This window comes from Simochromis diagramma, unplaced genomic scaffold (genome assembly GCF_900408965.1).
Source record: "Simochromis diagramma unplaced genomic scaffold, fSimDia1.1 OVJJ01000307.1, whole genome shotgun sequence".
NCBI classification, from domain to species: domain Eukaryota; kingdom Metazoa; phylum Chordata; class Actinopteri; order Cichliformes; family Cichlidae; genus Simochromis; species Simochromis diagramma.
The window spans coordinates 1,172,782-1,189,443 of record NW_024386786.1 but is presented as its reverse complement, the minus strand read 5'-3'; the positions used below and the strand labels follow the sequence as shown (position 1 = coordinate 1,189,443).

The following is a 16,662-nucleotide window of genomic DNA, read 5'->3' as shown; positions in this document are numbered from 1 at the left end:
ACACGCACAAAACCCCCTAATACACAGAAACTGTTGACATGCAGAGTCATGCACTTGTCACAGAAGCCTGTCCCACATGTGCAAAGACCAAGCAGGGCTTAAGAAGCGAGGCACAGAGAGGGTAGCAAACAGGTGGCCAGCAGAGACGGTAGGAAACAAGTAGCGAGACAGCGTCACAGGGGCGAAGGAGCTGCACAGCATCTGAGCACCTGTTTGCACGCCCGTGTGTTTGATACTGCTGTTACACATCACCTTGTCACATGCTGTTCATTCACAAGGACGCAGATTAGTGTGAACGTTACAGGTGCGTTATGCAGGACTCCCGCAACAAAACTGCAGACGCATGCTAGATATGAAACATCAAGGCTGGTGTAGACATGGCACAAGGACAGAGACAGACAGAGAGCGAAAGAGAAATGAAAGAGAAGGGACACTGACCAGGGTTTGCTTGTATCTAAGAGCTTTCCTTTCCGACGCATCTGCAGCCATTGACACACTGTCACTGACCCAAAAATAAACCTACCCGCTCACCGTCTGTCTCAGCAATACCAGTACTGCTGTGGACGCACAGCCAGGACGCGCTTACACACAAACACGCACATACACACATACACTGAAAGGCATGGATTCACACCGCACACACAAACACAAATAGTTCCAGCTGGGGTTACCCCTGCAGTACTCCAAGCTATCTGTAAAATGAACTCAGATTTAATGAGACAGACTAAATACCAAGTGAATAATATACTAACTGAACTAGTTGTTGCTCAATATTTAAAGAGCTGCAGGTCAACCAGGTCATGAAAAGGGAGAAGCTCAGCGTTTCTTTGGAGGGGAATCCTGGTTATTCAACCTTGAGTTAAGATGTTACTAATCCATCCAACAGTATTAAGAGATCTGTTTTGTTTTTTTTAAATAAGATGCAGTTTTTAAAACATGCCACTAATTAGCTAGCTGCTAATTTTGACTGCCTAGGTAGTTTAAGTCTGATTATCAGTGTTAGAGGTCAGTGCTTTGTGTTTTCAGTGCTAAAGAACAGGTGGTGAATGCTAAATAGTTTAATTTGTTTCGTTGTTATGCAAATTATGTGAAAACATGCACAATAACAACGTGTCTTTTCAAAACTCGGACAAAAAAAAAAAGCAAAACTCTTCAATCTGTTAGCTCCTTACGTGTAGACTGTTTAAGCACAGAAATTCAAAATGAATCCTTTCAGCAGGAAGGGACCAAAAGAGAACTTCTCAAAGAATCTGGAAAGATAAATTGTCTCATGTGTTAATCAGCAGTAACCACAGTCCAGCATGGTTTATGGCTGATCCCTGTAGAGCAGCGGTCCCCAACCCCCGGGCCTCGGACCGGTATCGGTCCGTGAGTCGTTTGGTACTGGGCCGCGAGAGTTAAGGCTCAGGTGTGAAATGTATAGTTTTCAGGGTTTTTATTGGTTTTCAGCATTATTTTGTTATCGTTTTTATCGTTTACTCGGTTTTCCTGGGTCTTTTCACATGTGTTATGAATAAATCTTCTTTTTTTTTGGTACCAGTACTAGTTTTATTTTGTTGTATTTTTCCGCGACACCTCAAAGGCCGGTCCGTGAAAATATTGTCGGGCACAAACCGGTCCGTGGCACAAAAAAAAGGTTGTTTTACAGCCTGTCCATTACATCAGAAGAAAAACAATGCACTTTTTCCCACCATGCTTTTCCTTATTTTCTGCTATATTTTCTGTGAAAGGTCCAGATGCTTATATTACACAAAGCCAAATTTGAACTAAAAAGATCAGTGTATGCACAAGGGACCAGTTTTGCACGAGGAAGCTGCTGTAGATCCTTATAATGGCTGAACTGGTTTGCTCTGCTCTCCAGTCACACATGAAACTGGGTTATTCAAACTGGAATGAGGAAATAAACACTGGCAATTTGTTTCTTTGCAAATGAAATGCTTTAGAAGAAAGAAAAACTGGCTCAAAGACCTGTTAGAATGAAAATGAGGGACAAGTGAGTTTGTTAGACATGCCTGTAAACTTGATTGTCAATGCAAATATCTAAACTGCGAGTTTCACGGCAGCAACTCGGTGCATTCAGGCAGTGACGTAAAGATGACCAGCTCTGGGTGAAAAATACCCTGCTGATGTCAGAAAACATGCCCAGACTGGTTCAACTTTACAGGAGAGCAACAGGAGCTCAAATAACCATTTGTTACAACAAAGGTAAGCAGGTATTTAACCAGGGAGCACAGCTACAGCTGCAGACCACACGGTACCATTCCTGTCAGCTAAGAACAGGAAACTCATACAATTCATATAGGCTCACCAAAACTGGACAATAGGAGACTGGAAAACACATCGGAGATTCACATGATCTATGCTGTGGAAAAACTGATGCAGTTCTGAAGGTAAATGGGGGTCTAAAAGCCTAAAAGTGCAGATGAGTGTATGTCTACATTTTTAAAAATATTAGCCATTGCTGCTATAATTTCTCTCTGCATGATCCCTGTGACGCACTGCCAACCTGTCCAGCTCTATGACAACAAGAACTCCAGGCCTCCCGGGACCCTAACTTGGATAAGCAATTAAGAAAATGGATGCAGGGGCATTACCCTTGTAATAATCAGGTGTACATAATAATCTGTTTTGTGTACATGTAGCTGCTTTTCTTGGAGCGTGTATGTCAGGCTACAGCACAGGTTACAGCATGTGGGGTGTAATATTTAATGCTGTGCTACAAATCAAGCTTCAGACAGTGAAGTAATCTGCTTTCAAACACACATTTGCAGAATTCAAATGCATACTAGAGGTGGAAAACAAAGAAATAGTGACTGAAGCAACAGATGGGCTGCCTAACAGAACAACAATCATGATTAAGCAAAACCTCAGAAATGTAAACAATATCAAAAGTTCTTTCTCAGAACAGAAGCAGCTAAAAGAAACACACAGAACAACACAATCAGAAACCTTTAAACAACTCAAGCAAAACATAAAATCTTTGCTTGTGTCTTAAACATAAAAAAGCCTAAACAGCAACAACATACGCTGAGGTGTGGCACACAATATGTAGTGCTGGTTACCTCTGTGTTGCCCTGATGAACTTGTGCAGGTTGAAACCAGAGACAGCAGTGCAGTGAGAGCACCAGGACAGATTTCCATGATGGTTGAAACCAAAACAGCCACGGCAGTTTCACCGTGCTCCTAAAGGAAGGTAAAAGTGGAAAATCAAGAAGGATTAAACCTGTGGCCTTCAATAGCAAGGCCACTACAATGACACTTCACACAGGCTTTCACACAAAAGCTGCAAATATTCGAGTGTGCCGTGGATATGTTTGTTCCTACTCAGACTTCAGGCCTCTTCAAAATGGATCTGCATGTGGTTTACTTTGCTCAACTTTTTGTTTCATCTGAAGTGTAGGCCTAAAGAAAAACAAAGAGGAAATGTCACTAATTAATACCAGATTAGCTTTTTGGTTGATTTAACTCCACCTATTTGCTCTAATTACAGCTGCTAAACCAGGATTTGTGTTGGAAGGGTTAAAATAACTCCCCAGTGTGCATCTTTGCATTAGTCCCGCAGAAGCACTGGTGAGAAAGCTCTGCTGTGTTTTGTGCTTGGACCACACAGAATGGATCATATGGGACAGACACAGCTGCTTTAACAAGTGCAAACTAACCACACTTGATCACACCTTTCCAAACAGAGTGGAAAGGTGTGATCAAGTTGAGAGTTGCCTGTTTAATATGTAAATAAACTACTACATTTAACTGCAGGCCAAGTCTGCAATTAAACAGACTGTTTGCTATGTAGTCCAGTTTTTCTGCAGCTGATGGAATAAAAGTTATTATGCATTTCCACCAACTGGAAAACTCCAAGTTTGTCAGCTAATAAATCCACCCAGCTAACACATACACACATACACAGAGAGAAAACATGAGCAGTGACACACAAAAACAAATACAACACTGACTGCAGACTATGTGCAGGTGATAAAGCTGAGAAAGAAAAAGTGTCGGTGGTGGGTGTGGCTAACCTGAGGCAGAGAGACTGAGAGAGAAAGACTGGAGAAAAGTCACAAGTGAGAGAACTGAAACACAGATCCTACCTTCACTGATGTCTTCAATGGAAATGTGTCTGTGTGTGGATTTCTCTCCATACTTCAGGAAACCATGAAAACGGAGGATTTGTATTTGTTTCGTAGCTTATATGGGACTAAGGACAAAACTACATGCTTTGGATACAAGAAGCATCCAGAATCTGATACGTACACAGCACCAGAGAGTCAACCAGCAGGTAAGATTCAAATATATATGTCAGACTAACATACTAAATAAAATGAAATGATATTAAACAGTGGTCAGATTTTTAATTTGAGGCTTGATTTCTCTTTCCTTTTAAATTGAAGACTGAACAAGAAGTTTCACATCACTGTAAATTTAGTACACCGGCTACGTGTTCTGATGCCTTAATTTTTGTGCACTAGCATTTGCACATATGTGTGTGTGTGTCTTAAATTTTTTCCTGTTTGTTCTCACTGTGCATGTGTGTATAGAGAGATGGCAGAGCCTTTTGTTGTGCGTGCAGGCGTGTTTTGGTTTTTGTCATAGTGTGTGACTATGACAGAACAATGCAGACAAACTGGTTTAGTGACACTGACACAAGTTACAGAGACTGTGCGTGCACGCATATGTGTGCATGCATGTTCTGCCTTTTAAAAATGCTTACCACATACCAGTGTGTCTCTGTAAGGGTGTGTGCGTGCATGTGTCACAGCAGCAGTCAGTCAGTAATAAGCTCTGATGGATGAGGATGACATTTCATTTACAGAACCTGAACAAGCACACGTACCTTTAGATCAGTCGCAGTTGATGGTTTTGATCCCATTGCTTCACCACGGCAGCCTGTGGTGCTGAAACTGCTGTTTGACTGAAAAGAAAAAGGTAGGCACGCGTGTTATTTTTAAACAAACATTATTTGACTTAGAAGACTTTAAAGGAAACTTCTCAAACAATCCTCTCCATTCAGAAATACATTCAATATGGTGACATGAAGTACTGGTTTATATTAACAAGTCATACTGTACAACTCATTTGAGATGTTAATAACTTCATACATATCACGATTGAGTGCCGCACTATGATGTAAACATCATACACTTAGTGTTTGTAGTATCTCTGCTCACAGGATCGTTGATCCTTTTTTCATATTTATATTTTTAGCATTTTTGTGCTTGTCTGTGAAGGTTCTCAGTCATCCAGGTCATCGTAGTCAAAGGAGCTTGCAAAGAAAAGCGTCTGGACTTCTTTAAGTTGCTTGAAGACGTTTCACCTCTCATCCGAGAAGCTTCTTCAGTTCTAAGGTCAAATGGTGGGGAGTCCCAGATTTAAACCTAGTGGGAGTTTCCCCCCACAGAGGGACAAAAAGGCCCCCTGATGATCCTCTAATCGCCTGAGCCAAGGTGTGAAAGGAGGTTTAAATCTGGGACTCTCCACCATTTGACCTTAGAACTGAAGAAGCTTCTCGGATGAGAGGTGAAACGTCTTCAAGCAACTTAAAGAAGTCCAGACGCTTTTCTTTGCAAGCTCCTTTGACCATTTTTGTGCTTCTTCGAAAGAAAACAAAGTAACTATCAGATGATTTGTATGGCGCAGTCTTCTCTGACAGCTTCAGACTCATGAACAAAGCTTTCCTGGTTACCAAGTGATGCCACTGACCCCCCAACCACACATTGGAAACTCTTGATCCAATAGTTTGCAGATAGAAACCAAACCAGAAACAAAACTGTAGCTTTAAGTTACGGTCAGCAATCTAAAAACAGTCTCAGCAGTGTTCAAAAGTCTGTTTTATGGCACTACTGAGAAAACCATGAGACTAATTTCACAAATTTATATAACAACAACCATAATTACGGACAACTGTTGAACTTTTAAGCAATTTAAGATAAGCTGATTTTTGTTCATCTGCTACAAACAGGATTATTCAAACTTGTTGAACGAGGTTGTGTTTTTGGAATAACCTGTTTTAAGCATCTCTCTGCAGAAAGAAGTTTTTGTTTCCAATATCGTGACCTGAGTGACTTTAATCCCCGAGTCATGTGATTAGGTTTTATTTGCTTGATGACTTTATCGCATCTGTGAGTAAATAATGCTGCTCTTCTTGTGATGACCTGAACATCAGGCGCCAAGTGTGAAACACTCATGTCTATATTTGCTAAACAAATTAAACAAACAGGAGAGTGTGCTTCCCTGAGAAGAAAAAGGTTGTAGAAGTGTGTGTCTGAATCCCACACGGTCCATTTATGACCCAATAGCACTGTAATCGTACTGGGAATGAACAGCCATCACATGCAAATACGTGCAGTCAAACGTGCATGGGAGACATTTGCAGAGACATATACTGCAAATGTTTTCATTCAGATCTCACATTTCCTCTTTAGTGTTGTGCTTTACATCAGTATTTGTTTTCCCATTTTTTCCTTCACTGTCAACTTTTAAAACACGTTTTGAAACCCATTTTTATTCTTTGGCTTTTGGCCTCAGCGGGACACTGTTTCTTGTAATTAAATGATCTATTAACTAATTAGTTATTTTACTTTTTTCCTTTATTTAGTTTTTGTTTAAGTAATTGTATTATTTAGTTCCAATGGACAGCACTTTGCATCAGTTGTGGTTTCTTTTAAAGTGCTTTATAAATAAAGATGACGATGATGATTTTTCTTGTACAGAGCCACCTTCAGATGAATAATATTTGAAAGACTCTGGTTTTAATAAAATGTTCAGCGTGGCTGTGGCTACAATGTAGCCTCATGCTTGCATGAGTGAATGGCAGATATAATATCCAATATATTTAAACACTATCCTGTCACCTCATTCACACCCTCTCTCTTTCCCTTTTTTTTTTTTTCCACTGCATCATTTTTTTCACAGGCTTATTTGTCTTGCGCTTTCTCTTCCTATCATCGGCAACATAAAGCAGGGTGCATAAATCGTGCTGAGGACCTTTAGGAGAGGCAATGCACGTAACCATAAATTTACATGATCTACAGGGATAGAACGGAGTGCAGGAGTGGCCAGACACCTGTGGATAAAGTGATGACATGAGCTTTACATTTCTGATGTAGTGCAAAGGGTAAATTCAATCTACAAAAGAGAGAGAGAAAAGAAGAAAGATAGAGAAAAAAAGAAAAGAAGAAAGATAGAGAAAAAAAAAATACAATGTAGCTGCCATCACCAGTGTGTGAATGTGTGTGTGAATGTGTGTGTGAATGTGTGGATGACTGAATGTGTAAAGCGCTTTGGGTCCTTAGGGACTAGTAAAGCGCTATACAAATACAGGCCATTTACCATTTCAAATTAAAGACGTTTTTTATACCACCTGTGTGATTGAATTAGTCGAACCGGCTGCTGTACGTCATGAGGCTTTTATGGGTTTCGGGTCACTGCTAGTTGATGGCTATAATGACATCTGCTCTCTCCATTATCGTTGTAACCAATAGCTGGTCAGCACCACACGTTCACCAAGCACACCCTGGTGTATTTGCTCTGTTAGTCCAGATTAAAAGGTCACTGCTAATATTTGTTATGTGAATCTAGATGGAATAAAAGGCCAAAGTCAATATTGAATTGATTTGCTAACGTTGATCACTAACAGTCTGTATGTCTGTGGGTGTGTGTCCTGCTGGACTGAACTTCACTGTTCATACAGTCACTAGCTGAGTGACTGTGTAAGCTGTGAGGATTTCAGGTTGCTGCTGAGCACAGATATCGAGCTCATAGTAACGTTGATCTGTCTTCTGCTTTCCCTCTCCAGCATGTCATCATCCAGCTCTACAAACGTTACTGTGTGTGCATCGAACGACACCCTGTGCAGTAAGTGCTCCAATCCTACTTATTTCTTTCCTTTGCTTCCTCCTTGAACAATCTCTCCCACCTGGACCTTTCAGTTCTTCTCTCGGGCGATCACATAGACGCTTCTATTAAGCTTATGTGACCTTACAAATTATTCTACTCCAGACATCTTGTTTATTATGAACTTTTGACTTTAATGACACCAACTTAACAGCTTATCTTGTACTTGATTGAGTTGAAACCTGAAACTCAGTATCTAAGAAACCCAAAATTTAATGTGCATCTAAATAGTTTTTTCATGTGTTTGATCACATTTTCTGCTCCTTTTCAGCCCAGTCACAAATTTTTGGAAATATATTGTGAATATGAACATCTACTCCATCTATTCACTGGCCACTTTATTAGGCATGCCTTGTTAGTCCTGTATTGAACCCCATTTTTCCTTTAGAACAGCCTCAGTTCTTCGAGGCAAAGATTCAACAAAGTGCTCTTCAGAGATTTTGCTCCATGTTGACATGACAGCATCAGGCTGCAGATTTACTGGCTGCATGTTCATGATCCCAGTAGTGCTCTATTGTCTGGTGGCTGTGGAGAGCATTTCAATTCACTGAACTCGTTGAGATGTTGAAGAAACTAATTTGAGATGATCTGAGTTTTGTCACATGGTGCATTATCCTGCTCGAAGCAGCCGTCAGAAGAAGAGTGCACTGTTTTTAAATGGATGGAGATGGTCAGCAGCAATACTCTGGCAGGCTGTAGAATTTAAGTGATGCTCAGCTGGTACTAAGGGCCTGATCAGTTTGGCAAGAAAATATCCCCACACCATGACACTACCATGACACTACCATCAGAGGCCTGAACCGTTAATACACGGCAGGCCAGATGCATGTTTTCATGCTCTTTATGCCAAATTCTGACCGTACCATCTGAATGTTGCAGCAGAAATCAAGACTGATCAGACCAGGCAGCATCTTTCCAATTTTCTATTACCAAGTTTTGGTAAGCCCAGGTCAACTGTAGCCTCAGTTTTCTGTTTTTAGCTGCAGTCTTCTGCATATCAGTAGTTCCTGACATATTCAGACCAGCATCAATGACCACATCATGTTCACTCACCCATCCCGGTGCTCAGTTTGAACATCACAACACCTGAGTGCACACACTATCTGTGTTAACAAGCAGTTGAACGTGTGAATATACTTTTCATCACATGGTAACTGGGTCAACATTTGATGTACGGGCAAATGATTGCAATCTATTCTGTTTACACAGCGTTCCAACTTACTGGAAACAGGTTTGAAGTGTGATTTTGGTAATTTGGTCATGTGATGTGTGGAGACAGAAAGAAGTTATTAATGGGTGGTGACTCATCAATACTGCTGGAAATCCTGTGTGATCTCACAGTTCATTACTGGACAAGAATGTATTTTTTTTTTTTTTTACCACAGATTATATATTGTTTTGCTCACTGTTTTTTAGAGCCTACCATAATGTTCTGTGTTTCCTTAACTTTCTATGGTCAAGTCCTGTGGTTTTATCTCCAACTACTAAAACAGAAGAAATAAAATGCAGATTCTTCTTGTAGATTCAGTTCAATTCAATTCAGGTTCATTTATACAACAATAAATCACAACAAAGGGACTTAAAGGCACTTTATACGACAAGGTAAAGACACTAGAGCGTTCTGGAGGAAGCCCTGACAATAAAAACTCCCTTTTAACAGGAAGCAACCCCAGCATAACCAGGCTCAGGCAGGGCAGGCACCTGACTGTTCAGGTAAATAAAATAAAATGCAAAAAACCCTCTGACAAAACCTCAGAAACTTTCCATATGAGCTCAGTCTTTGTTTGACTCTCAATAGAACAGAATGAGAATGGGGCGATGTGATGGGTTGGTAAACATGGAAATGGTAAAAGCTCAAGCTAATAAAAAGCCCTTTCATGAAAATGACAGGAAATGATTTATGGTACTCTGTAAGGCTTTCACCACACCTAAGAATGTAATAGAGACTATATGTACCAGTAGTTTTACATTCCAGTTTGCTCTTTCTAACAACGTGGGTTAAAGGTTAAAGCAGGTGGAAAAAGCAGGTAGAGCTTAAACAGTGAAAACATCAGTGGAAGGCTGAGCCCCCAAATCTAACACATGAATGCCAAACAACATAAAAAAAAAAAAAGGGCAGGGCTTTTGAAAGCTCTGCAGATCTAAAACAAACAAGGCTTAAGCTCAAGATTTCAACATCAACCGTGATGGATTAATGATTACTACAGTTAACGATCACTGTGTTGATGTTATATGTGGGTTAAAAAGGAAGGGAGTGGAGCCAGAGCTAAAATTAAAGATCTGATGCAATCAACTAGCTCAATAACGAGTTGAATTTCTCACAGCTATCAAAATTAATTTGTTCATTAGCTCTAATCAAAATGCATGGACTCAAAGAATGCATGCTCTTTGAACTTTCCAGATGCCACAGAGTGACTCATTCCAGTTAGTCGAAACCAGTTTTACTATCTAACCACAGCCCGATGGGACAGTATAGCAGGAGACTTGCCTTTTACACTTCACTTGCCATCTATGGTGTATCAATACCAATATAGCAGGATGATGTCATCGAGGTGGACAATCTCCACACTCTGATTGTGAAAATTTTATTACTTTAGTTCAGCTGACCCTGGCTCTTCCACTGTTAGGTTTTCATATCTGCTAGATCAGTGACAATTAGTCCTGGTTGTGCTCTGGAGGTCTGCTGAACAACAACTTAAAGCAGGTGGAGAGTTGATTCACAAACTTCTACACCAGACTCACCATGACTGCTGCTGCCAGCAGCAAATTCATAAAAAGGTTTATTTTTATCATACTGGGAATGAACAGGTATTGTGGGAAAGGTCCTGCCTTTCCCACAATACCTGCTTGACCCCACTAAAGAATCCAGATCTGTGGGAAACGCTGCTGGTTATCAGCCAGTTAGGCCAGCAATAGAAAGCAAAGCCAAAACACAACAATCACATTACTCTATGCCTGCATGCCCTGAAATAATGTAACCTCGTTATCATATCAGGGATAAATGAAGCGCCCAAGCTTTGTTTTCCACTTCCCAAGCTTCTATCTTTAAAATAGACAGATCGATGGTGAAAGCCGCTTCGTCAAATTACAGTCTTGTTTAGCTGAATACCAACATTTCACGTAGGCGTAAATGGAAAATGATGCACTGTCTAGGTAGACTTTTCTATCAGCAGGAGGTGTAACAGCCAACATACTTAACCTGTTAACATGCCCTGAGCTTAACAGCAAAAGTAAACCTGCACACCCTCTTCTACAGTGCAACGAGGAAACTGCAAGTCTAATAAACAAGTGCATATTCGACCTGAAATTTACACATGATCTCCTGTGTTTCCCTCTAAGCGATAAAAGAACATCAGGTGGAAGTTATTATCGTCCCCGCGCTGCTGCTCTTCGGCACCCTGGTCACCTTAGTGCCCCTGTTTATACTGAGGTATTGCTGTGATCGTAATCGGACACGGGTCAGAACGGCCCAGCACTACCACAGCTCATCACACAGACAGACAGAGAGGCATCACCAGCAACAGCATAGCACCAACCACCACCACAGTCATCGCACCAACCACCAACACCACAGATCTCATCTGCAGGGCATTGATGGTGAGCCAGCATACAGAAGTCTCTTTGTGCACATTTAATCAATATTTTAACTTTTTTCATCTTTACATGCACATCTGCTTAATGTCCACTGTTCTTTCCTTAAACAGCGCCCCCTGGCATCAACCCACTGGAACATGAAGAGCTGCCAATGTCTGTTACACAAGTGCAGGCAGAATGTCAGGCCAACGATGGCTGTAGCACCACAGAGGTCCACAGAAAGGCATCATGAAGCCTTCAGCCAGGTTGCTGCACTGCCGCAGACTTTCTCCATCCACCCTAATGACACAGTCAACTTCTACAGAGCACGCACGGACAACAAGAACGTCGTGCTGAGGGTGCTGAAAGGTAAACTGAGCTGCTTGAACCAAGTTTTGGTTTTGCAAAGTATACCTGCAAAATGGCTTACAAACAAGGGTTTTCCGTTTTTTGTGTCCAAAATGCTTTTCAAAGTCAAAAATGATAAATTATTGACAGTAACTGGAAATGTTAAGTCTAACTCTGTTATCAAATATTTATTTTTCCCAGAAACAGCCACCAGCAGTGAGAAACAGAAGTTTTTGGGGTTTGCTTCCTTTGTGTCTGGATTGGGGCCGCATCCCTTCATACCTGCGCTGCTCGGCGTTATGTCAGCGCAGTCGCCTTTAGTCATGGTGGTGGAAGAGCTACAGCAGAGAGACCTGCTGGGCTTCCTGTGGAGATGCAGACAGGTAGTGCAACCTATTAGTTATTCATGACGCTGAGCATGCTCTGGGAGTAAAGTTTACAGTGTAGTAACAAGAATTGCCACAGTGCATGCAAAGTAAAAGGATCAATAACACAATTAAACATAAAACAATAACATAGTATTTAGTTCCAAATTATAATGTAATGGTTTCTCAAGTTTAAAATTGCTAATTGAGCAACAAAACAAGAAAAATAAATTAAGTCACAGTTTAATGGTAAAATACATCATTCAACCCAAGAGTTTGGCTGAAAAGCTTTTGAGGTTAAACATAAAAAACACTATACCAACTAAACATAGTAAACGGGATAAATACAATATTAATCACATATTATATAGAAGGATAATGTTTAGCTTATGAACTTAATCATGACTGAAGTAATTACAGCCATCTGCCTGTGAGGGGCAGTATAGTGCAACGTAAGCTGTTTCTGAAAAGATTTGAATAACCTGACAGTTACAGTCTGTCTGTCCTCGTCTATTGGTGTACGGTTTAGGATAGGAGCTAATTATGAACATCCATAAAGAGAGAGGAAAGATCTCAGAGCTTTCAAAGTGAATACTCACTAAGACTGATTGTTTATAATAACATGTCTACTTTCTGAATGTAACGAGTCTGACACATTTACATCTTTCTCCCACTGAAGGATAACTCAGGTTTACAGCCTTCTTGTGACATGACAGAGAAGAGGATCTTCACCATGGCAGCACAAGTGGCCTCTGCTCTGGTTGGTTAAACAGCCGTCTGCCCTTCCAACAGTCTGCTTCACGATCTTTGAGCGAAATACTTCCCAAGAAAACTTTATTTGTAAAGCACTTTAAAAACAGCAACTACAACTGTGGATTCAGTGAAAGCATAAATACAGTATAAATTATTACACACAGTGCAAAACACATATATCTGAGATGCATTCATAAGAACAAGAAAACACATATTTTAGAAATGTGCCAAAAACTTGTTCAAACTAAAAACATTACATAGAAATCACATTTTTACACCCAAATTTGAGCCGGGACAGACTGGACTTCACTGAGAAATCAGAAGTTAACTAAGCAAACATTCAGCCCCTAAGCGCTGGATGTTAATGTTATGAAGTCTGGCTTATGGTTTTATTCATTTTATTTATGTATTTGTAGTAATGGACATCTCCTAAAGGCCCTCGTGCTCACTAACTCTGAAATTGTCTGAACATCTTCTAGGACTACCTGCACAGTCAGAACTGTATCCATGGCAACGTGGGAGCCCGCAGCGTTCTGGTTGGTGGAGACATGACAGCTAAGCTGTGGGGGTTCGGCCCGGCCCACCGCAGGAGAACCCAGGGCAGTTCAACGGAAGAAGATACAGTAACTAAGAAGTGGCAGGCGCCTGAAGTGCTGGCCATGAGACCCATCACTAAGAGCAGTGACGTGTGAGTGTCCTCTGTGAGAATAAAAGATCCCCGTCAATGGACAGAGTTGTCAAAGACTGATTCATGTCCCTGGATGCTAGAAGTACAAACTATTGCACTAACAGCACATTTCACTATGTTTACACTCAGTAAGGTAAAAGGAAGAGCAAGAAAACTGACATGCCATTCTTGAACTTTTCTAACAGATGGTCCTTTGGCATCCTCATCTATGAAATGGTCACATTAGGCAAGTATCCTTCTTTCTTTTTTTTTAAAGAAAAAAGAAAATTAAAGGGTGATGAAATTCCCCATTAGTTCTGTGACATGTAAGGATTTTATAGTCTCTCTCCTTTTACTGGAGTTTTGGGTGGACAGAAATTTTCTAAATCTGATATACAAGTGTGTTTCTCATAATTCAATACTGGTGTTATGCTAAAAAGTGATTTCCCATATTTAGACTTCTATAAATGACTTTCTGGCCTATAATGTATGAAACACATGTCAGTGTGTCCCCCATGAATGATATCAAGTCACCTTAAAACACAGACAACATTCCTGTAGGGGCCAAAAATGACTGGAAAACAGTCCTTTTTGCAAAAACAGTTATTTTAAGAATAGATAAATGTATTAAACTAAATTTATTTATAAATCCTGTTCACTAAAGTCTCTTGATCAATACACACATTAAAAAACCCAAACAATGGAAATCACTTTTTTTGGCACAACACTGGCTGACATGGTCAGTGAGTGTGCTCTAAGATTGTATACTCCAACCTTTCAGGTGACCCACCATTTGCTCAGGTCCCGTCGTCTGAACTTCTGCAGCATCTCCAAAGAGGGAGTCACCTCAAACGACCGGACACCTGCTCCAACTCACTGTAAGAGCAACAGCAGACCAGCAGTTTGCATCACTCACTAATCATCAGCTTATACAAAGATGTCCAACCTTTAGCCCGTGACTGTTTAGGAGACGTTTCTGAGCTTTGTTTCCCCCCATGTGGGTTGAAAAAAAGAATCCAGTCTTTTCGTTCAGGTGTGCCTACACTAGGCTGCCTCCACCTACCCACCCTTACACCATCAATCAGCAAATTAATTTATTTTTGAGTGCATCTTCTTTTACAGTCTCACACGTCTGAACAGTCAGCGTTAGGGTCTGCTTGGTAAACTTTGGCTGTATACTAATAATCAGAAGCAGAACCTGAATGTTTTAGCCCTGTATCATTCATACATTTACTACAATATTTGCATATTTTGCATCATTGTAGCCTTTTAACAATTTTTTTTAACGTTTTCTATGGTCATTGAATCTATTTCCATTTAGTTTAAACATTTCAGTTAATCTTTAGGGATAATTTATCCCTACAGACACGATACTTTTACCTGCTTCTTCCAGTTTTACTAGCTTGTGGTCACACTTCTTTCCATTTTTGTTACCTATTTTCCGACGTCTCAGTGGAAATATTATTGTTAGCTATCAGTTTTTCATACCAGTATTCGTATGCATCCGGTTTCACAGTTGTTTTCTGTTTTCACGCTGGTGTAGGTACTCCATTATCAGGTCATGCTGCCACTTCAAGGCCAAGAGCCGGCTCTCCACGTCGGAGCTGATTAGAATGCTGAAAGCCGGGGAGAGCTCAGCCAATGGGCGGACAGCTCTCAGAGTGACTGAGCCATTCATATTCGAGAAATACTTGAGAGAGGCGGGGTTTGCAGAGGCGTACAACTATGCTGTGCTCTGATTGGCTGGTTATTATCAGAGGTGGTGGCACGCCGATTTTCATGAAGGACCGAGGACTGGTGCAAGAACTCTCGCAGAAACGTGCACATTATAATTGTTGTTTATAACGTTTTTGTATTTGGTAGGATTGTAGGAAAACGTGCATGGCACAAACACTTTATATTTTAAAGAATAATATATTCAGTGTAAAAAATACATTTATTCTGTCAAAATTATTGTCAAGAGATATAAAAATATTTTTTTTTTTAAAAATGTAATGCATGCTTTAATTTTATCGATGAGGCCAGCTCCTACTTGATCTCTAGATTAAACCCCTGACCTGTAGTGATGCAAAGGATGCAAAAAGACTAGCACAAAACTGCCACTGATATAGGAGGCATGTGTGACCAGCACAAGAAAGAAGAAAGAAAAAAAAAAGAAAGGTGCACATAGAGGTATTGTTTCTTTATTCAAGTCATCCACCTGGAAACTGGAGCTGGGTGCATGCGTTCCTGATTGAGAGGTGTGCTAACACAGGCAGCTGTGGCCAGTTTGTGTTTCTTAGACCTCACCTCTGCTAACTGGAGTCAGTGCCGTGGACCTCACAACTGTTTTTGTACTGTGGATGTGCCCACAACCTTTATTTATTTCAATTGAATTATCTGAAGAATAATGCATTTTCAACTGCTATTGGGAAAAAGCACCTTATAGATTCAAACCAGTTCTATTTCAGGTGTTCTATATAATAAAATAAAATATCAGAACCTAAAAATATGTGTTTTTGCACATAAGCCTGTTAGGTTAGAATCATGAGCTGTAAGGTTTATCAACACAACTTGTTAAAGCCAAACTACTGTATGGGCCCAACATGGTCTCTACCGACTCCGAAACAGCCACATGGCTGAAGCCAAAACTAACCACGGAGCCTTTAAAATGGCTGTAGCTACTGTGATCGTATGACATCATGACTACATTCATTTTTCATTTACAGTCTATAGTTTATCACAGCGGTCCCCAACCTTTTTTGTGCCACGGACCGGTTTATGCCCGACAATACTTTCATGGACCGGCCTTTAAGGTGTCGCGGATAAATACAACAAAATAAAACCAGTACCGGTACCGAAAAAAAAGAAAATTTATTCATAACACACGTGAAAAGACCCAGGAAAACCGAGTAAACGATAAAAAAAATAACGCTGAAAACCAATAAAAACCCTGAAAACTATACATTTCACACCTGAGCCTTAACTCTCGCGGCCCAGTACCAAACGACTCATGGACCGGTACCGGTCCGAGGCCCGGGGGTTGGGGACCGCTGGTTTATCACATCTGGGACAACAAACCTGAAG

The 16,662-nt window shown here is 40.6% G+C and overlaps 2 protein-coding genes across 3 annotated transcripts in view; one reads left to right on the top strand and one right to left on the bottom strand.

Annotated features, from left to right (window-relative positions):
* The window catches only part of LOC120728205 (chloride channel protein 1-like), a 52,846-nt gene extending 51,536 nt beyond the window's left edge, over positions 1 to 1,310 (bottom strand). The window contains exon 1 of the mRNA XM_040023011.1: positions 439 to 1,310. Coding sequence (XP_039878945.1) covers positions 439 to 489 — 51 coding nt within the window. The 5' untranslated portion in view covers positions 490 to 1,310. The remainder of the gene's footprint in view (positions 1 to 438) is intronic.
* A 2,851-nt stretch (positions 1,311 to 4,161) lies between these two features.
* Positions 4,162 to 15,736, top strand: LOC120728207 (tyrosine-protein kinase STYK1-like). Of its 2 annotated transcripts, none has more exons than XM_040023019.1 (10): positions 4,162 to 4,276; positions 7,793 to 7,851; positions 11,230 to 11,487; positions 11,595 to 11,832; positions 12,013 to 12,194; positions 12,856 to 12,936; positions 13,409 to 13,617; positions 13,803 to 13,843; positions 14,378 to 14,474; positions 15,140 to 15,736. In XM_040023019.1, the coding sequence occupies exons 3-10, from the start codon at positions 11,485 to 11,487 to the stop codon at positions 15,333 to 15,335; spliced, it is 1,047 nt and encodes a 348-aa protein (XP_039878953.1). In that variant the 5' UTR covers positions 4,162 to 4,276; positions 7,793 to 7,851; positions 11,230 to 11,484; the 3' UTR covers positions 15,336 to 15,736. The 2 variants fall into 2 exon arrangements, with proteins under 2 accessions (XP_039878953.1, XP_039878954.1); XM_040023020.1 differs by lacking the exon at positions 4,162 to 4,276 and adding an exon at positions 4,808 to 4,923.
* The last annotated feature ends 926 nt before the right edge of the window (positions 15,737 to 16,662 follow it).